This window comes from Trachurus japonicus, chromosome 14 (assembly GCF_045865225.1).
Source record: "Trachurus japonicus isolate A0001 chromosome 14, Traja_1.0".
Lineage (NCBI taxonomy): Eukaryota > Metazoa > Chordata > Actinopteri > Carangiformes > Carangidae > Trachurus > Trachurus japonicus.
Genome location: NC_140920.1, coordinates 16,052,990 through 16,075,493, shown reverse-complemented (window position 1 = coordinate 16,075,493; position 22,504 = coordinate 16,052,990). Strand labels below are relative to the sequence as shown.

The window sequence follows — 22,504 nt, the reverse complement described above, 5'->3', positions numbered from 1 at the left end:
TTGTGTCTGAGCGTCACGTCTATTTTACGTCAAAGCCCAGCCTGAGGTCCTAAGGCAGGAGCAGCTTTAGCAGCATTGTTGTCTTCCTCAGAACCCCTAGGCTCTGGACCAACCTGCCCGACAAGATCACCCAGCCAACCCAGTGCCCTACTTTACAACACATTTAAAAACTGACTTTTTAAAGTCTGGTTTTCCCTTTGCCTGACCACTTTCTAGAAGCTCAGTAGCCACTGTATCTCTCTCACCATGTTTGCTTATATACTGATTACCATTCATAATTATCCCAGTCTCCTAACAGACTGTCAGCTATTGAGTAATGTTGTGGTGCAATGTCCTACAGTATATCTTCCCCCGCATTTCAGTTTTTAATGAACTGTTATCTACATCTATAGTTTCTGTTGTTGTAACGCAAGGAAGCTCTGTTCAAACATGTGTCTGGAACATGTGGGCATAAATTAGATTGTGAAAACATTAACTCACGGGTAATCAACAGATATTAGACACATTTTTTCTGACATAACACCAGAATCATGAACCAACAAAACATCATAGTCAATAAATTTCAGAGTTCAACTTCAATTAAAACTTTCACTGCTTGTGAATCATCATAGGTCTGTATGTTTGCAGTGTCTGTTTTTGCCTTTAGGAAACTACAACAGACCGTGTGAGACACAGGCCTGAGATATTCCCACAACACTGCTGATTCAGAAGAAGCTGTCGCCATGGTGGAGGAGGCGCTTGTTACCTGGGAAGATCTCTGAGGGGAGGTTGGTTATGCAATCTGGCTCTGAGAAACAACTTAATAGCCAAGTTCCTGTTAATGCACACGTGCTTGCTGCACTGTATGTTGACATCTTAAGAACTTGTGTACAACACAGAGTGAGTCATATATTGTCTTGTTAGCTTTTGACAACTTACTCGGCCCTCGTTATTCACTTAAAATATCATTTATTCACAAAGCTTTAGCCAGCACTACATAGCACATTCAGAAGTCCTGTTTCTTCTTCTTGTGAGTCATATATTTTATATTTCAGCTGGCACTATGTCAAACATGAAATCAGTTCTGAAAGTTTTAAAACACTTGCATAAGTCAATAAATGCATTAGAATTGAATGCTTTCAATTTAGGTCATTTGCTAAAGCGTGACTGAATCTGTACATGTGCTGATTTGCATATTCAACACCACAAGTATTCATTTTGCAGGAATAACCAGCTAACTCTACATCTGAACCTACTGTAATTGGGTCTCTGGTAGGTGTGAACGTTATTTACAGTAAACTGCAAAAGTCGTTCAATCCCTCTGCAGCATGTACTTCTGAAACACACCTTCTCAACAATTGTGAGTATCATGCTTCTATTTCCACTCGTTACACTTTGTGAGAAGGAGGTTGCTTCATGCCTGTGACCTGCACATACAGTATGGACAACACTTTGCACTTCACGCAATCAATGGTTTTCTTTGACATCTCTGAGCAAGGGTTAGATTATGAATGCAACCACTTTTTCTTTGTTATAAGTTGATCTCATTGAAAGATTTCTCCGTTGTGATACGTTAACTCCTGAATATAATAATAATCCTATGTGGTTTCACTGGGCATTTGGTCTACATGGTTCTTCATCAATGTTCAGTGTCTGTTTTAATTGTGACCCATCCCAAAAAAGTGTCAACTGATGAAAACCACAATCAAGGTTAATGAAGATCATTAGGACATTAGTCAGTTGATCCTGACAACTTTACACAGAACAAGTGCCTGTTATATATAAAAGATGCAAAGAGACAATTACAAGGTCAGCAAAGACAGGGCTGCTCTACTGCACTTGGCCATTATCCCCATCCTTTAAAAATATGTGTGCTGTTCCTGAAAAACCCTGACCAACTGTTTTTTATGGGGACTGTGTTGATGCTTGTATAACATGTACCATGTATTCCATAATTTTACTATTGGGCCTAGTCTTGCTCCCACTGCCAAGATTTCCTCACAGCTCACTGCTAATGAGTGATACATGCTCAGCTGTGAACTGTGTTGAAATTCATAACATCAGGAGTGAGAGCAGAGGGCATCTGGGATCTGCGGGTCACTATTGTGCTGTATAACAAAATCAAGGAGTGCATTTTAGGTAGTGAAAAAAACAACTTTGGATTCAGGCCATGCATGACACTGAGCACTACTGAAATACAGAGCATGGCAAGACCTGAAAGCACATTATTTAGAGTGAATCAATTGAGCTGTCAACTTCTAGTTCATGTTAAAACAACAGTGCAACATTTTGGGAAATATGCTTGTTTGCCATCCTGCCCAGATCACTTGGGAAGATTGATATCTCTGAGCCTTCAGTACAGAAATAGGTGCAGAATAAATAGATGGCTTTGGAGTTGTTGAAAGTCATATTTCCTCACCTCTGACAGATAGAGCTCGCTAACTCCTTCTTCCTGCTTCTACTCTTTGTGCTAAGCAAAGCGGAGCACATCCTAGACCTGTCTCTGTGACGCAGAGATCAAATGGATGTTATCTTACGTGACTCTGGGCACCATGGTAAACATGCATTTCCCAAAATGTCACAATGTTCCTTAAGGAAAATTAAAGGGAACACTTTTGCCGATCGGATTTACATCCTGGCCAGAGAATACTGTTAAAGTAACTGTATGCACAGAGTTCCCATTGAAATAAGCACTGTTTCTCACTCTTGCCTACCTTAGCGTATTTCATCATCATGCCTGCTGTGTGTCAGTTTCCACTGAGTCTCTCAGAGTGCCCTGACTGGCCTCTCGAGGCTGAGAGAGAACCAGCAGAGAGAGGAAACTTCTCAAAATGTTCATGACAAACCCAGAGCCATATCAGCCACACAGGCCTGTTTCCCACCTGTCGCTGTGCGGAGAGTCTCCCAGCGAGTCGAAGGAGTCCCCGTACTGTAGGCCCGGCCGATGGGGGTCAGAGTAACCAAAGTGTGCAGCGCGCCGTGCCCGCGCTTCCATGCACGCAGGACTGCTGCATTTACTGGTCCCCACAGATGATGACATCATTCCCGGCGAGTCAGAGAGGATGCTGTTAGAGTTCTCCACGCTCCATGTCCGTTCCTCAGGTCTGACAAATAAAAAAAAAGTGTTAACATGCACACACCCCTGAGTGTCCCAGTGTGCTTCACTTTTGACAAAAGACGTGTGCTTTCTGGGTGATTTTGTGTATTCACTGCAGCACATGAGACGGAGAAAACAACAATGTGTGTTGCATGTTGTTCACCTGTGAGTCGATGAATGGGCTCGTGTGGAAGAGTTGTGAGATCTTGAGGAGGCATGGCTGGGAGGGAACGATCCCTCTGTTGCAGGTCTTTCAGTTGGATTCTTTGGGAACTGTGTGTCGAGCCAGAGGAGAAAGAAAAAAAAGAGTAGAATGGATTAGTCAGAAGGGAAAAAAAGTGAAAAAAGAGAAGCTTCAGACCATTTGGTGTACATCTGCGTGCGTATACATCAATTACGTCACAATACTTTCAGAAACACACATCTACCATCGGGATTTCCTCGTGGCCTGGTCCTGGATGATTGGGTCCGTTAGGTACGATACGATTGGGATGTTCTGGACACATGTTTTGTCGCAGATGATTGTGCATCTTCTTTCTTTGTTTCCTGTTGAGTAAATAATGGTCACTCTCTCTCATATTACTGTGCTTCACATGCACAACTAGACAAATATTTTTGCTTTATTACTTGATGCAACAACTAGATTACATGTTTTTCCCTGAAAAAATGTCTAATAATATAGAAAATATGCAGGTGGTGATAAAAGTCTTTATGTCCACAAATCATAATGCTTTTATCAGCAGGACTTACTTGGTTTTACAGTAGGCAACCACACACACGATGCCCACCACCAACAGAGCCACACAAATACCCGTGATTGTCAGGACTCTTTTCTGGTAGAGTTCCTCTGCCTCTGTCAACATCACACCCACAAATACACAGACGCACCCACACACACACACACACACACACACACAGCACACAGTAAAAGAAATAACAGGGAAAAAAATCAGTCTCTTGAAGTTAAATGTTCCCACTTTTTCACTGTACATCCACATGTTCTTTTTTTTTTTTTGGACTAAATCCTGAGCAGTATGAAGCTTCATCTTTCCTTCCATGACAACTCACTTCACAGTCAAGCCTCTCCTCTCACATAATCACAAATACAACAGATGCTGTTGCTCCCTGTGCTGCAGTAAGGCGGCGTAGGTGGGGGCAGGGGCTCAGCAGTAGTTAGACTGATCTATTAAGCAACTGTATGTCTCTAAAAAAAATCAGAGTGAATGCAAATTGTATATGATACTATAATGGTTTGTGGTCATCATTTATTTATAACAAGAAGCTGCAAATTGTGCAGCGTTGCATCAGTGCAATGGAATTCATGTAAATTGGAAAAGTGCCATATTTGACCTGATGTTTTGAGTTGTATTACTCATCCTATCACAGTGCAGACGTCTTCATCTACTCAGGCATTTAGTAAACACAATGATTTAATGTTACAGTAATTCATGAAACAAGTAAATTTACAAATGAAATCTCATGAAATATGAAACTGGAGAAATCATGACAGATGCTGATGGCTTTTCCAGAGAAGAGCTTCTGTGAGGTTGAGGTAGACTCTTGGTTTCCCCGGGGGAAAACGATGGAGCTAAGAGGTAGTGTGCGCCCTGATAAATAATGTAATAAGAAAAAATTGAATTTGTACAACTCCTTCCATCCGAGGTCTCCTCCTTTAATTCACCAGCAGCCATTTTACATCGACCTGCCAGTTTGCAAGATTCTGATGCCATAAATAAATCGCTGAGGTTAGTTTATTTATAGCAGTAAACTTTATGTAATATTTTACATTATTGCTTTAGCTGCTGATAATCAATTTGCCACAGAGGAAATGATGCTGGTGTTGGTGTAGCAGCACACTGTCCTCACGGCCCAGTACTTAAATGCACTTGTATGATAACATGACCTCAGAATAATACAAAAAAACAACCTCTTCTAGCCTTTATTTCACCCTCTCAACCACTAAAGCACTTTTCTGGAAAAGATAGCAGAAAACAAGATGGATGGAAATAGCGGCAGAAAGAAGAAAAAACATGACTGTAGTTTCTAAATATAGCATTGCATGCTCACATCACAGCTTCTACTCCTGGAAGGATAATTCAAACCAGTAAAACAGACACTATATCTCATACTTCAAAGTTACATTTCAGCTATACTAGCGATGGGGTGCAAGAAATATGGACAAGATCACACATAAATAAAAGGGAAGAGATGGCATATCAAGACAGACACTAAAGGCATGAGACTAAAAGGAACAGACAGGTAGAGAAGAAGATTGGGTAAAAGACATCTGGTAGCTACAAACATGAGATATCATGCTTGTTACAGATGGAATGAGGGGAAAAATCGGAAAAGGAAAATATGTTGAGTTAAAAGTAGTTAATAGGTCTATTTTTCCATCACACGTGTATGAGAGGTGCAGGTGATTGCATCCATGTTAATGATGTCTGATGGGAGAATCAGTTGCAGGGACTGAGGGGTTTGTCATTCTAATGAGTTATGGTATGATTGGTCAACAGATCGATCGGTTAATCGGGGGACGTTATGATTCACAGGTCACACCACAGACAAAACGGGAGCATGTCTACGTCTATTTAGGAGCAATGCTAGGACTGAGAATCAAAATGGATTGTTCCATACCCATAAATTCAATCCCAAGATGCTCTGCCAGGGCAGAGGGTTGACAGTTGGAAGGGAAGGGTGAAAAAAATAAACAGAAGAAACAAAAGACCAGATTAAGAAAGTGGCACCTTCTAACATATAGTGGAGCAAACAAAAATAGGCATTACAGAAACTGAGACAACACATAATTGTCAGTAATTGTCAGAACGACACTCACAGCATGCAGCACACACTCCAAAACACACAACGCTAACCTACAGTACATCACTACAGTCTAAATCAGGCTGTGGATGCTCCTCTTGTTGTGTAAGATCTCTATGTACTGTATGTCTCAACACAGTCCCATGTTATCGCAGCCTTTTAGCGGAGGCCTATCTGTCCTACATTTTACAAGTGACTCTCCTAATGGGAATAGGAAGTATTAGGTGTATATAGACACTTTTATTACGTCTGTATGTGGAAACTATGCGTCATCCGCTAAGATTACCTGTGCTTTCAGATTTCTGCTTTCTAAAAAAAACTGCCACACTGTTGGTTCCCAAACACGCCCATCACATGAACAGGCAAGTTTAAAAGATTTGTTTGTGTATAGTATCTGACTAATCACACTGAATACGAAGAATTATAGTTGGACTTCCTATTATATAGCAGAGCGAGGCCATAGGGAGGCTGCACCAACCAGCTGAATCCATATCTCTGGCAGCTCACTTGCTTTACTTGGGTTGAAGCGAGTCCCAGCTGTTCTTATGACAACAAGCTCTTGTTAAGCCAAGCCCTTATGGCTGAGGAGCAGAAGCCATCCTCCTTCTCTTTGGTATCTCCTGGGGATGGGAGGCGCCCCTCCAGGAGGCGGGGCTGTAACTATGGAGTGGATGTGTGTGCACACATGTGCCTGCTCTTTCAGAGAAAATTTGATGTATTCCTCCTTAATTGAGGGTCAGAAATGTGGAATATGTGTGACGCCATTAATAGTTATAAAGCGATCCCAAATAAAAAAAAGTAAGGGTGTAGCTGTAATATTCATATTCAAGTCTACAGCCAAGACATCTATCACGCTGACTTCCATGAACCTGCTTTCTATTGTACATCTGCTTTTTGATGGGTATCTGCAGAAGAGCACTTGGACTGAGCGGAGGCTTAATCTGCTCTATTTGTAACATCAACAGGTATTAACATATATTTTGTCCCATCATCGGTTTCATTAAGTTGCACTGTTTCGCGTTTAAATTTTTCACGAGAAAGAGCCAGGCCACTGATTTGAACATATAGGCGTGTAAACCGAGTAATCAAAGCGTGGTCTGTGGTCATGTCACTGGATGAGAATGGGAAATAAACGCTGTCCTTGATGCAGTTGCACAGCTGCACTGAAGTTTAACAGAATGCAGAAATGCAATGAGTGAGTGCAGGAAAAAAAGAGCTCCCACACACCACACTGTCTACTCTGCCAAAAAAGCAAAGTAATTTCAGCACAGTGCATTACGACTTAATGCGAGATGAAATTACTCGTAGTTAAGAAGGGTTTTTTTCGCATAGTACCCTGAGCCAACATACAACAAACACTGTGTGTAAGCTCTACAAGGCAGATTACAGGATGAGACTCTACCCCAAAAGCAGATGCAGTTACTTTATCACAGTAATGTGATGTCGAATTGTAACCACATGAGCCTGTGTGAACACATGAAGCTGACAAATTTGCAGGAAGACAGCAGGGGATTCTTTGCTATTGCTTCACTGTCCTGAATATTATATCATGTTATTATGTATACTGTATGTATTGTTAAGTTCATGTGAAATGTCAGCTGTTTATGTTCCATCAATGTCAGGTCACTCACTTCTATACAGGTAATGAAAGTGAGGTTTGAATAATTAACAAGTCAATAATCAGAGAGTGCTTGGATGGTTTTCAGTGAAAAAAAACCTGAAAGGGGGTGAGATCTATCAAGCTGTAGTTCTCCACAGACTGTCTGTCTAATCTTGGTATAAATCTGCTGTTGATGGATGTGTTTGCTGATGTTGCCGTGTAGGGTGGTGCAGGGTTGACTTCTCTTACCCCAGGCTAGCGGAGCTGTTTGACACGGCACTCTCGTCTAGCGTGTGAACCGTGTTCGCAGGACATCTGCTGTGAGAGCACCATTTTGTTGCTACATCTCAAGCAATGTGTGTTCGCAACAAATGTAATTCGCTGAATGTCCTGGCGTGGACTTAACAACGTTCGGCAGCGTGCACCACCAGACTCTGTGGGCTGTAACTGAGATCTAAACCAAGTTATTGGCTGATCTGAAAGCGGGAAAAAAAAGTGTCTTACTTCCAGCTTGAGGTGATTCCATGTGCAGCTTGTATGTGCATGTACCGTATACTGCGGTGAAAGCAGCTGTGATGCCGTGAGTGACAACATTAGCATGTGTGGTAAATGATAGAAGAATCCCTAATAATCCAATATAATTATCTTTCAAATCGAATCTAATTATCAAAGACTTGTGTAAGTAATTCTGTCATGTTGTCTCATGAATGTGAGGAAATGTTGATCTTAAGATAATCAATGATGTCACAAACATGTTTTTTTTTTAAACAGTGAAGCAAACCTCACACAGTCAGTTATCTGTCATGCCTACATGTTAATGCTAACAGTCAAGACCTGTCTTTCCATTCATGGATCAGCTCCAATAGATCATACATACTGTACATGCTTGCCTTTGCTGATTGCAGAAACAACCAATCATCAGTGAGTGAGGCCAAGCTACTGTAAGTACTAGTATTAGTAACTGTTTTGACATTAGACTGTGTTGTTACATGCAGCTGACTGTGTGCAAATCGACCTCCACAAAGCAGCTAAATGCTCCCTCTATTTGTTGCTATCAGCTTGTAATCTGGGAGCACACATGCAACAGACTGCGAGTTAAAGGGCGCATACGATCACATGCAGAACAAACACAGCAACAGACTCCGCTCAACTACGCCAGCTCGTCAGTGAGTCATCAGAGGAGGTACAGACACAACTATTAGGTAATAACAGGAAATTAATTAATACAGTTTTTTTTTTCTACACCCGGCATGCACGCATGACACAAGGACAGTCTGACAGAGTGACAGAGGAGGAAATTGACATACGGTAGAAACTGGCCATAACGTAGGTTTGACAGCGATCACCAGTAAAGTCATTTGGACACCTGATGGAAAGAAACAAAGCCACAGGAAGAGGAGGTAGGAGATGGGTGGTGGATGAGTGAGAAAGAGAAAGAAAACAGACAGAGAGAGAGAGAGAGTAAGAGGGAAAGGGTGGAGTGAAAAGGAAGAGTATGTGTAAAGGAAAAGTGAAGAGGAGGGAGGGAGGGTGGGGGGTAGGGAGGGAGGAAAAGAAAGAGAGAGGCAGAGAGACACAGAATTAGATCAACAGCACAACTACGGACAGCAGAAGCAGAGTGTTCCCATGGATGACACCACCGTGTACATGGTGTAGTGCACAGCTCATTGCGTGTTGACCTGAGAGGGAGAAAGAGGAGGAGAAAGAGGAAAAGAAAACTGGGGACGGGGCAGCAGGAGTCCACAGAGGTAATCCAGTGACAACTGTGTCTCTGTTCTCAGCTGCTCATATCAAGTGAACATACTTGGATTGGGCATGAACAACCGCCGTGGTTCAGTCTGTAAGCATCGCGGGCCAAAGTATCCAGCCGGACATCTGGGAAGGAGCGGACAAGTGTTATGAAAAGACAAACAGTGGGAGTGAGGTGACTGTAAATGTTGAGGATTTACAGCCCTCCACACAAATCGTTACAGTGAAGCCACATTGATACAGCACAAAAAAAAGAAAAAAAGAAAAGAAAACACAGTAAACGGAGTATTAACGTGTTCATTTACACACCAAATACTGTACCATTCAAACTATATAATAAGAAATCACTGCTACTATTAGTTATTATTAGTCGGTATCATTAATGTCATCATCCAAAGTATTATTCTTATTGTCCAATATTATTATTGTGGTTATCAATAATACTTAACTGAGATAGTGTATCTAAATGACTATCCATTAAGGAAAAGGAAAACCATAGAGAGTCAAAAATAATAGCCCCTGACCTCAGTTTGAACAATGGGGGGAAGAGGGGGGAGAAGAGCAACGTTCATGAGCACATAGGCAAAAATGTTGTATGTAGCTGTATGTAGCAAAACTGTGCTCTGCTCTGTAGGTGATCAATAAATCAATCTTAGGGAGCCTGTGCAGCAAAGCTGAAAATGGGGTAATGTGGTTTCTTTTCTTGGTGCCTGTTGGGAGCCTGGTAGCTGTGGTCATAACCTGCAAATGAGACAGTTTTATAACCGATACCAGCAGCAGAGTGAGGTAAAGTAGCGAAATCAAGGGGAAATAAATCTCTGGATTTACATTTCCAGGTATAAAAGAAACATCATTTGTAAATGTATATATACAGCACTGGACAAGTCTGCTGTGAAACATAAGTCAGGGCGGAGCAGGGTTTTCTAACATGTAGCTTTATATTTGTATAAGTGAAGACAGACTGCTGTATTGTCATCGTCAGCTGTGTTGGACCGAACCATACTTCCTCATTATAATCCCATTAGGATAAGCAGTTGGTCTTTCAGGGGCACCATCATTCCACTTACACTCACAACTAGACCACCAGTCCAACAAAGGTCACTGCTCATGATTACTGGTTTCACACAACACAACACAACTATTCCTCATCCTGAGTGATGGAGTGTAACTGGGGGATAGCACCACCTAGACCACGGAAACTTGGCTGGAAGAAGAAAGAAATGAACTGTCACTACATAATTTAAAAATCAGATGAGCGTGCAAATATCCACCGTGGTGCAGCTGCAGACTCTATTATGACTCTTTTTTATCTTTCGTTTAAAACAGGGGGAAATAAATCATTGTCATCACTCATTAGCCTTTGACTAAAAATACACATGTAACATTTAGTTTTACCATGTGTGGAGACATGAGGCAAGACTCTCCTTACTGTATATACAGTAGACTTACACACTTCTACTTCCCCTTAGACAACACTGCTACAGTAGAATACTGTTATTAACTTTTATTAACAGGATACAATCTGCAACCTCTAATCATGTTTGACATTTTCCAAACAAGAACTCAATATTTTATGTTTTTACATGAAAACTAAGTACAATTGATTGAAACAATTATCTCCACTGCTCTGCACACATTCCTCATTTTAGAGCTTTTTATGTGCAGGAAACCATCGCAAAAAAAACATATGTTGACTTTGGCGAGTTAGTTACATTGGGTAATTTATTAACCTTACCTTTCCCCAAAACAAAGTTTATGCCTCAAAGTGAAGGAGCCCGACATAAAAGTAGGGCTAGCTGTCTGCAGGACTTGTTTGGCCAGTGAGTAATACCCACTGAAGCCTGGCCTATATTGAATGAGATGGCTGTGGGGCAACAAATCCCTGCAGGCCTTCACTGCATTATCCAACTTTTCTGGACCCATGCCCCAGCCGTGAGTGAATTAGCTGCAGCAATTGAGTTATTGCTGCCTCCAATTTGTACACAGCGTATTGAATGGCTGTTGCAGCCATGTCCTCATTGCTTGTCGAGCATTCTTCCCTGGGCCAACTGGGCACAGGAGCCCGGCCGATGTTTCAGCTCTATATCAAACCAGCCGGAGGACTTATGCTGCGCTGACATATGGTCCAACAGAACATGCAACATAATATTTGACAACCATGACACGTGATAATGTGTGTGTTTTGTTTTATGATACACCATTAGGTTTTACTGGTTGCACCAATTACAGCCCCGTGCTGAATAAAACATGAATGGGGCTGCAGCTAATGATTATTTTCATTACTCATCAGATTATACTTTCTTGATTGACAGATAAAATGTAAGATAGAAAAAAAAAAGTGCAACAGCTGACATATTGAAAACTCCTTATTTGGTTAGTCGTGCGCTCCAAAACTCAAAGACTTTCAGTTTAATCTGATGCAGCCAATATTCACATTTGAGGAGCTGGAACCAGTAAAATGTTTGTCTAATCTATTAATCAAGTAATCGTTACAGCTGGAAAGGCAAATGTCAGTGTTTTGGAAAACAGAAAAAAACAGGAGGGAAAACTGTTTATTTTACATGTTAACTTCTCCTGAACATCTTCCCAAGTAATGTTTCCTGACCTTGAGTCTTTGAGTCTAACACAAACTAAAATGTAAATGTCAAAGATAAAAAAAAAAGGTTGTTTCTGTGATAATGTCAACCCCAACTCTTCCTGAAAAGCACAGACACACGGTTCCTCCAGCACACTTTACACATGGGTCTTGATCTCTTCTGCCAAGGACCTCAAATGTAAGCAATGATTCTATTTACCTCATTGGGGGCCTCTAACAGGCATAAATATTTGCTCACTACTAAACCAGTGACTCATGACATTTTGAAAGGGCTTTTAATGTGCAGCCCTCCTGTACACAAAACATGACTTAAAAGGATGAGCACACCACCGCCTCACTCCATTATTAGTGTTAAAATACACAACAGGTGGGTAGTTAGGAACACTGGCAGCATTTTTCCTGTGATGTGTCGCTGCTGCCGCTGAAAGGAAGGAGAGCGGGAATCGAGCGCCATCAGGAAAATAAACAGCAGGATAAAAACATATAGTTAGATGGTTGAAGAATATTACTGATGGTAAAGACTTCATAGGGGGGGATTTTAAACTGTGGGACAAGGGGCGAGTTTTGGTAAAAGAAAATTTGAGTATTTTCAGAAAAACCCGACAAACAGATGAGATAACTCACTTGCAGGAGAGCTGATTTACACCATCTATGAAGTAACAGTCGCCGCCATTCACACAGTAGGACTTCTCTGTGTCGTTGCATCTTCTGGTGTGGCCTGAGCCTGGAGATAGCGTTGTGGTTACTGAATAGAAAACAGAGAGAAAAGAAAGGAAGAAAAAAAAACGATTAGTGTCAGCTTTGATTCATATTCATTGTAATTAGTCTTTTCTTTTCCGTGTGTAACTTTTATTCTCTTAATCGCCCATCAAAGTTGAATAAACTGTTATTTCAAAATAAAACTTCAAGGAGACATTATGACATACGATAAAGCTCTGGAGTTTCTTTTTAATCTAATATGAACATGGCTGTCATTTTTATTACTATGATAGGCCTGTATATCAACAAGTATTCTCGGCTTTACTCATATTATACACTTGTATTTCCATGAGGACTCTTAGTTTTCCATCCACAAATGTAATTGTGTCTCTAAGCAGTGTTGACACTATCTCAAGAAGTTCTATGAGCAAAGATAAATATTTCCCTGACATGGCGTAGGAGTTGTTTATGCGTTGTCTCAGGTCCTTGGAATGGCCCAAAATGTCATGTATCTGCAGTTAATCCCCCTTCCCCACCCCCCCTCTTCCTCCCTCCCCCCGACTGAATAGATATATGTTTGGGTTGAAGACTGCTTATCTGGGCGAAAGCAGGGATGGTTGAGGGAAGACGAGTGCTGAGAGAGGTGCACAGTGGCAGGATTGGGCTTGAAAAGGGGAAGGAGTGTGCTTTTCCATGCCAGATGATGACACGTGATTGCAACTGTATACCTGCTGTCAGATGCTATTAGCACCTTCTGCAGAATGTGACAGTTTGTTGTTAGGAACACAGAAGTCTTCAACTGGAAGTCCTCAGCAACATGCAGTACGAAAGCTTCAGCAGCCAGAGACTCATGTTGTCAGGCTCTGTGCTGTGACAAGAAACTGCCCTCAGATTTCATTCAGCTGGGCCGTGGGCTCCGGTACGCAGTCGGACGAGATTTCACAACTCTCATTTGTTGCTGAGGAAGCCAGCTCGACTCCCTCCTGTAGCTGGAGAAGTGCGCTCTGCTTCATTCAGAAGCACACGTCCGGTTTAGCCACGGCAACAGAGGTTCATTCCCATGCTAGTTAGCATAACAAAGCAAACAGATGACATCAGTCTGCGCTTCACTTGCCAGTATGAGCCCGTGAAGAACATGAATAAGTCAGCACTTTGAAAATTGCAAACAGTTTTTAAAACGCAACCTGGAAATGTTGTAGTTTTCCAGTGAAAGCAAGAATCTACTGGATTGGAAACAAGTACGCCGCAAATCTAGAGTCAGAAATAAGTCATGTTATTGTTCTCTTCAGGTTTTCCAAAAGAAATCTAATCTCTCCAGCAGAACCCAGCACATATCCACTGTCAGAGCCACAAAATTTTCCAGAACTGGTTTACCAGTCGATCAGAACTACCTCCCCGTCACACCTGACCTCTCACTTGGAGTGCTGGCATGTAAAACACCTCGTAAAAAGATCAGACAAAGCTGTCAGGAAGAGGGAACCTCAAAACATTGTTAAAAAAAAACTCCTCCTGCTCAAAATAGAAACCGTGTGCAGTTCTTTAACTGTGAAACACGCGAGACAAAAGGCGGCAGCGCACGCCACACAAATCTCTATCCACGACAGCACGCCTCTCCCAGAGTGCACTGGTGGTGGTGGTGGTGGTGGGGAGGAGGGGGAACGTCCTGGACAGCTCATCAGTCCTAACACACAGACAGTCACACTCACACATAATCTCCAGTCCACCTGGCGTACATGTGGGCGGAAAACAGACGACCCGGAGAAAACCCACACAGGGAGGTGGAGAACATGTAAACTTCACAGAAGGAAGGATCAAGGCCGGACCTGTTCTGCTGTCAGAGTTTATAAGGCTACTGCTCTTTGTGCCAGATCCACTTCGCTGCACACACATTTTTTTCTTACTTTCTTGTTATTTTCAGTCTAAAATATAACATCTACAACTCTATAAGAACACATAACCTACTTTTGTTTATTTCTAATTCATTGAACGTGCCTCCAACTACACCCTCTTAGCCTGATTTGCATGATATCTGGGTTTTTCAATAGTGGGAGGTGGGGCCTCAACATTTTAAGTATTGTGAAACTCAGTTAAAAAAAACTCATGCCGTGAATCCTGGTCTTCAAAATGTGCCAAGTGATGGTTCGAGTAATTTAACCTGGAATGTGGCTAAATGAAACATTTCCGACTCCATCGATGCAGAAGGAGACAGGTTTATCTGTGTGATGAAATGTTGGACCGTGCATCGATATAAGATAATTAACTAAGAGGTTTGTGAAAAAAACCCCATTAACGTTGTGGTCTTGGTTTTAGATCCATCCAGCTGCAGCACCAGTCTCTACAAGTTGTTTTGTGTTGCCATCCAGCTGAACGCTCGCAGGTGGAGAGCCTACGCATTCTCCCTCGGCACACAGCGTCCATTCGCCCAAACCAGAAACACCACCTGCCTGTATTCAGGAGCTCCTGGGTGGAGCACAATCGCATTCCTGTGGACTTTATTTCCCTCTCAATGCAGTAAAAGAGATAAAGTTGTGGCTTTTTCTCGGGTAATTCGATGCACTCAGTGGGACGTCTCTCGCTGACAGTAACGAGCTCTCAAAGACACGATGTAGCGCCGGTATCTGCATCCATTCATGAAAAGATTCAGTAATGCAGAAAACAATACTGAGACAAAGACGGTGATCCATTAGGACGTCAAAGTCAAAATGCAGTTGATATCTTTCTGCTTTAACGATGCGTGGAAGGATTTTATGCAGGCATTTTTATACATAAAACTCGTCATAACTTTGAGGAAATGATCACAAGTCACTACAGATTTCCAGCATCATGGAGACATGGAGGTAGCAGGACCTTTCATAACAAGCGGCTTTTGTTTTCCAGAAATCAGTTACTTGTAGAAACATTCAATAACTGCTGCAACTCGCTTTCAGTGGCTTCAAAGATGGCATGTATCCCAAAACTAACAAAAACAATCCATTTGGGAACATTTATTGGCCTGCAGTCATCAACTGACATCCAATCTATGACACTGCACAGTTAAGTGTCCCAATTTTCCTCTCCTCTCCTCCTTCTCTCTGCTGTCCTCCCTCCTTTCCTTTGTGTCCTGCAATTCCTCCCTCAAAGCAGACACACAATGTTGTAACACTGAGCGAGAAGGAAGAAAAGTTCCGTTTTCAGAACGACGTGTACAAACTTAGGTTCAGTCCCTGAGCCAAACTCAGAAAGGCTTCACTTGAACTTTAATTATAAAACATATCCTATAATGCAATGTACCCTGCATGATGGTAAAAACTATTCAAAGAAATATCAACATCAAATACTGATTATATTCATGCGTGGTTAATGTGGCCTGTGTAAGAAAACCTGCAGCTCCTCCATCAAAGCGAGTGAACTCAGACTGCACTGATGCACCGAGCTTCTATAAATCACACGTGCCCCTACTTCGGGTTTTATAATAAACTTGTAAACCTTGACTAAAGTATGTAAAAACCTGCTGAGCAGCAGTAAAACACGCGGGCGGGACCCTGAGATGCCACAGACTTTCTGTTCGCGAGTCTGTTGACGCTTCTCATCTTCATCTGCTGCAGCCGCTGGTGGAGTGAGAAGCTGGATGCTCATAATAAATACTGTAAATAATCAGTGTGAACTGAACACCCCATAGGTCAGAACGAGCTTGTGTCAAAAACGGATGCATGGATGCATTTCCATCATTAGATAATGATGGTTTTAGTTATTACTGTGCAAACTTGTCCTCCAGAGATTATGTTTATGTACTACTACAGTGACCTGTGGCACCTGATGCACATCCTACACTAACTAATTAGCTGTATTTAACAATAATTTCTAGCACATAGTGATGGTGGTATTTATGAGGCTCTCGTATCAACGTGGTTCAGTTGAGAGGTCAAGATATAATTTAAAGGTAGTGGAAAGTGGAAACAAATGTAGTATCAAAGGGTCTTGAGCGTATATGATTGCTACAAGTATTGTTTTGTCGTAGTGAAAAACATTTTATTGAACAATCTCTCTGCCGTGGAGATACGTGTATAACTGATCTCTCATCCACTCGACATTAGAAAGACTTGCTCACGCTCTAACAAAGGACAAACGGCAAGAGTTCAAATTCCCACAGAGCTTCACCCGTCTTCAGTCTTTAGTGCACATAGGACAAACCAGGAAATTAAAATAATGACACTCGTCGCTGCGAGTAGTTTTTCTCACTTTCTCACTCATCGAAAAGCCGTACAAGGAGGCAGCAGCACGCACAGACCCTGTCGCAGTGATGAAACAGGAACAGTGTTTTCTCTCTGAGGTGATCTGGTTCAGCCAATACAGTGTTTACTCAGGCTGCACCACATGTTTACCCCAGATTAAAACTAATGACAAGGCCTAAAAAATTTATTGACATGGTTAGAGATACACATATAAACAGCAGAGAAGCATCTCATTTAAGGGCTGATGAGGCAGATACAAAAAGATATTCAAATTACCCCACTTAGATGCAGCTTAAAAGAAAACGTTTTAAAAGGCTATGTAGGAATACATTTTCCTCTTTAAATGATACAAACATGTCTTCCTTTGATAAGAGCAGATGCAGATTTTTTTTTTTTTGGAATGAACTAGTGCAGAATTGATCAAGTGTGAACCAGGGTAGCATGAATAAATCTCAAATGTTGCATTTGTTTAAAACATTTGCATTAGTTTGTTTAAATCTGTACAACATGGTGAGTTTTATATGTTGCTCTGCCTTTGTATTAGACTGTGCTGTACTGTTTCAGACAAGCCTGGCACTGTACAGGAGTCGTGCTGAATCCAAATGGCTGATCTGAGGTGAACTCGTGTGTAATCATCCAGTGAAGCTGCTGTGAACAGACCGCAGCAATTCCTGTTGACAGTTGGTAAAATAACACGTGTAGTGAATTCTGTACGTGTTCATCATTGCCATGTAGAGCAGCTGCTCGGCCGTTTCAGAGCGACACTGTTTATGCACGTGTCTAATAAGGAGAAAGAAAAAAAAACGCACTGCACCGCCATGTATTAGTAATATATTGGTTTCATTGCATATTGAAATCTTGATAAAAGCCGAAACAATCAAGACTTATTCTGTCACTTGAGAGCTTCTGTGATCCACCTGCCCCAGTTCGCCCTGTAGACTGAAGGGTTGTTTTGTTTGAAGTGATAATTAATGGAAGGACAGCAGTCGGCAGCACTATTAACAAAAGTAACTGTCTGATGCTTTCGTCCTTTTGTGTGTGTTTTAATTGATCGTCATCATTTTTCCAGAAACAGCACTTTTTATTTGCATCTATCCCCATGTGGCAGGATGCTAAAAGTTAAAGCTAAAAATGGCTGATAAAAGAGAAGCCTTCGACCGCGCTGGGCATTTTCTACTCACCTTGACATCAAAGTGCTTTAATTAAAATCTGCATGGAACAGAGAAAACACAGATACCTACGTCTAGATGACTCAACTTCCATCAATTCGTTCTGGTGCATTTCTTTGCCTTGCCATATGGTGCTGTCTGTCTGCAGTCACGCAGCATCCCCCACCACCTCACAAAAGGGGACCAGAGTTCAGGTGTATTTGTCAAGGTTGACTCTGCTCTCCTGGCTGGATGTTGGAGACAAATTCCTTTAACCTAAGGAGATCAGCTGCTCTGCTGTACAGAGTTAGGGGCAGAGTTCATTTATCTGCACTTATATGTGGCCGGGGTTTAGTTAAGTTTGCTTGGTTTTTTAACCTCAGGTTTCAACTTTCCTTGGTCCTGTAGCCCAGGGGCTGAATCTGAGTTGGACTGCGAGAGAGGTTCCTTCTGGGTTAGTGCGAGCCACAGTGTTTAGCCATCAGCCCTTGCCACTGACTTTGATTAATCCTTCATGGCCCAAGAACTGAAAAGAAAAGCTGGGGGTGCAAGCAGGACCATCTGGAAACCTTCATAAACATGCCTGTCTTTCCACGCTCTCCAAAGGATTCTAGGAAAATCGTAAAAATGAAAAGAGAGGTCCCTATTGCACAGTTTTTTCCTCTTGAGGCACCCCGTGCATATGCAGCAAACAAAAAAGCACTCGCTCTGAATCCTCGCCCTCACAACCCGGCCTGAAACGCCAAATTGTGTAATGAAATACATTTTCAATTGGCCTGTCTTTGGAGCCGAGTTATACACATGTCCACCTAATTTATGACAAATGTTGATAATTTACTTCAGCTTGGCTTAATCTTTTTCACTTCTGCGCCGCAATTGAACAGCAAAGCCATCTCAAAACTCAGGACAGAATCTGATTCTGTGCAGGGAGAAAGCCAAGGCACTTATTCAGCCAGCAGTGGAGCCGTTCCATCTGGACTTTGTTATGGCTTTGTGTTTTCACTCTTAAAAGCAATGTTATCAAGATAAAAAGTATAAATTATGTAGCCTATTTGGGAGGATGTCAGTGAGCAAGGACAGTGTGCAGACCAGGACCATCTCTGACAGTAATACATTTCTGTGGTGAAGCTTGGTAGATACAGACATGAAGGTCCAAAAATTCAAATCCTCATCTAACAACTTATCAGCCAAGTAAATGTAGAACTGCGTTACAACTTTTTTTTCTTCTTTTTTTACAGCTTCCGATACTAAATCTCTAATAAATGATTATAAAGAACAATAGTGGTTGAGTGGTAGTGCGTCAACAGGTGGCACCGTCCTGCAATAGCACACACAGGGACTTTAACTCTTTGTTTTATCACATCATGTAAATCATCATCACGATTTTAAAACGGGGAGAAAAATTAAAGTCGGGCCGTTAAAATCTGATGGGAATGTGATAAATGTTGTAGGTGCACACCCTTCAGCAGACACATAAAGAGGTTGGTATCTGTAATAGCTCTGCCACCCAGACATGCTTTTTCACAAGTCAGTTTTATGTACCAGAAAAAAGCTCTGAGTGCCCCCCCCCCCCCTAAACCACCACCACCCCATGTCTCTCCCCTCCTCAACCTCCCGACTCAGGGCAGGGAATGCATGACATGTCTCCTGTTACTGCTGGGACCGAGATCTTTTATCTCCATACTGGCAATTCATATTGCATGCATTCTTGCTACTGTTGTGTGTACAGCATTACAGTTCATCTCTGCTAAGTCTATATCTTCTGAGGTGAGTGAGTAAACAAGATAAAGAGATAAGGCGGGGGTGGGGGGAGAAGTACAAGGGGCCAAATTGGGATGTGTGGTTTTGGTTTGAATGTGAACTTGATGACAGCTGTGCCGGATCTGTTTAAAGAGTCTGCGTGGTGAAGATGATGCTTGCATGACAGAAAAGAAAGAAAATACTTAATTTGTGGTTTTTGAGCATCTCATATTGTAGGAATAGTGATACTGAATAGCGATAATAAGCTCTGTAGAAACAGGAGCCAATAACAAAGCAAGACCAACCTTGCTGGGAGACCTGCTAACTTGTAAAAATGTGTTTTTCTCTTCATGAACGACTGATTTTGTTGGATTTTGCTGATGAAATAATCAATGGCATACAATACATGTTTTCATTTTCAGATTTGGAGGCCCAACATATTTTGACAGGAGCTCAAGTCCAGACAAATGTAGCAGCTCTGAAAGCAAGAAAGAAAGCAAGAAAGAAAGAAAGAAAGAAATCTGAAATAAATGAAAAGAAAGGTTAGAAAAGAGAGAGAGATGGAATACTGAGTAATACTAGGAAGAGGAGGGTTAAGAAAAGAAGATTTGTTGACAGGGTATTAACTTGGAAAATATTCCAGCTTGCCAAAGCCAACAGAAAACAAGCACGCACCTTCTTCCACACATACAGTATAGGCACACCCAATCAATGGCAACATCCAGCATCTGTGACTTCGAGCGTTTTGTACAGAGTTCAAAGTGAGCAAGAGAGATTTCATGTCAAATACCCACAGAGGAATTAAATTACTATTTACTGTAGGTAGGACGCACGAAAGGACCTATTATGAATGAAAGTGCACTTAAAGCTGTTTTTCAATAGAAAATTATCCACAATTCAAACACCTTCAGCATGAAACAGGAATGTTTAGAAATGAACAAAATGGAGCCTGCCAGGAACATTAATCTACCACCCACTCTCCAGCAAGACTGCCACTGCCACAACCAGTGTGTCTTCTTTTATATTCTTGTCTCCTCTTACCATTTTTCAGTCACATAGCTGATATGCCTGGTCTTGCCTGCCTCAATCATCTCAGCGCTGAAGTGAAATCAAAGAGCAGCCTAGTGTGCGATTGCACAACAGCTGCTCATGCACTGCAAAGAAGCACAGTGCACTTAGGAAGGGCAGGGTACGGTGCGGGCGCAGAAACGTGTGCTGGTATGGCTGCTGGCAGGCACCAGTGTGTGTGCAGTTGGCAACAAAGTGACACATGGTGTTTTCCGCGGCACAGTTCCAGACAGGGTTGCTTCCTGCTCTGTCTTTTCAGAGGCAGCTCGGGCTCAGCGTGGTGTTCCAGCTGCTGCTGCTGCATCCTTCCTCCAGTCTGCTGAGGATGCCTGTTGCTTTTTTCTCCAGAAACTATTGTTTACTGTGTCTTCTCCTGACTGGTATGAATGCACAGCTACTACAGTCACAGGTGGACAGTGGGAGGTGAGGAGGTGCCAGCTCTGCAGAAAACCTTCAGTGATGAGCAGGGATGTGAGCTTAGAAATAACATTGATTCAAATCACTGATCGAACCTGATAATAAGGAGAATCAACCATATTATTACTGGGGTATGGTCACCCACCCACCCACCCTTTGTCTGAGCTCACCTGGTAGACAACAAGAACTGGTGGTTAAAGGTAGGCTTGGAGATTCTGGGAAAACGGTTCTAGCAGTCAAAAGTACCAGCCCCTTTCCTCAGACTTCTCCCTGAAGCCACGCCTTCACCTTTCTACGAACGTAGGTGAAGACACCCAACGCACATTGGGCGTAGGCAGAACTAGACATGAAGGCATCGGATTGGTTTTTCTTTTTCGGAGCGAAAAGCATGGATTGGTCAGAGTCTTGTCAGTCCTGCAGCTGCCACAGAGGTCTGATTATTTTCGTTCCTCTTCCGAATACATAAAATATTGACTACTCTCAGGATAGAAGGACCATTTCACCGTTTCACAGTTCACAGTTTCTGAGCATGATTACCAACCATAACTTTAAAGCCTCAGCAGAAGATCTGTGCCTTTGACAGTGACACGTTTGAACCCTGAGGGCCATGAGCTCCTACACATCTCCCGTCATTGGTCACGAGAGGAGACATCTTAGACAAGCAGGCATGATCTGTTTGTTCATGTTTTAGCAATAGTCAGAACTTTTACTGATGAAATCATCAATTCAAGTGAACACACGTAAGCAAGAGGAAAATATTTTTTTTTTTTGAAAGTTAGGATGAAAGAAGCAGCAACAGCTTTCTGTTTTTTTAAGAAGACAGAAGAATGAAAACAGCAGAATAGAATACAAACAATATATTACTAGATAATTTAATCACTTTAAAAGAACAACATATTATGCATCCATGTGTCTTCAATGTCCTTTGTCTTCAACAGCTGGCCCTAATTTCTGAGAAAGGGGCAGACTCTGCAACCTTGGGCCAGATAGAAGACATATACCACACAGGTCCTTATTTGGGTCTGGAGCTCACAGCTACAGTAGTGGCCAGCTGCTCGGACTAAAGGTTTTCCCACTGCTATTCCCCAAAAGCCAGAAAGCACGGTCTGCTTGTATGTGTGTGCTGCGGTCCTCCTTCACTCTTATATACACACACACCACCCACACTCGCTGTACGTTCTGAAAACAGGGCGATGGAGCACTGCTGTTTTGTCCGGCCCTCTGTATACTAAAGGATGAGTTCACGGTGAGTGTGTCGGTGATTAAAGGGAGACCTGATCCCATCCACGGTCACACCTGCACACTCCAAAAAGGGAAGCGACTTCCACGCTGATGACGCCAACTCCGCGCCCACCAAAACTCATACACAATCCCGAGGAA

At 42.2% G+C, this 22,504-nt stretch overlaps 1 protein-coding gene across 5 annotated transcripts in view; it reads right to left on the bottom strand.

The window, feature by feature from the left end:
* nrg2a (neuregulin 2a) overlaps positions 1-22,504 on the bottom strand; it is a 69,813-nt gene that overhangs the window by 3,771 nt on the left and 43,538 nt on the right. For 2 of the 5 annotated variants that reach the window (XM_085798033.1, XM_085798035.1), the window contains exons 4-10: positions 12,466-12,586; positions 8,804-8,862; positions 5,714-5,737; positions 3,827-3,929; positions 3,499-3,622; positions 3,240-3,349; positions 2,862-3,083 (exon numbers count right to left, since the gene is read on the bottom strand). In XM_085798033.1, the coding sequence (XP_085654159.1) occupies positions 2,862-3,083; positions 3,240-3,349; positions 3,499-3,622; positions 3,827-3,929; positions 5,714-5,737; positions 8,804-8,862; positions 12,466-12,586 (763 nt within the window). Of the gene's footprint in view, positions 1-2,861; positions 3,084-3,239; positions 3,350-3,498; positions 3,623-3,826; positions 3,930-5,713; positions 5,738-8,803; positions 8,863-9,300; positions 9,372-12,465; positions 12,587-22,504 lie in introns of all 5 variants that reach the window. The other 3 variants (XM_085798034.1, XM_085798036.1, XM_085798037.1) reach the window with 3 other exon arrangements.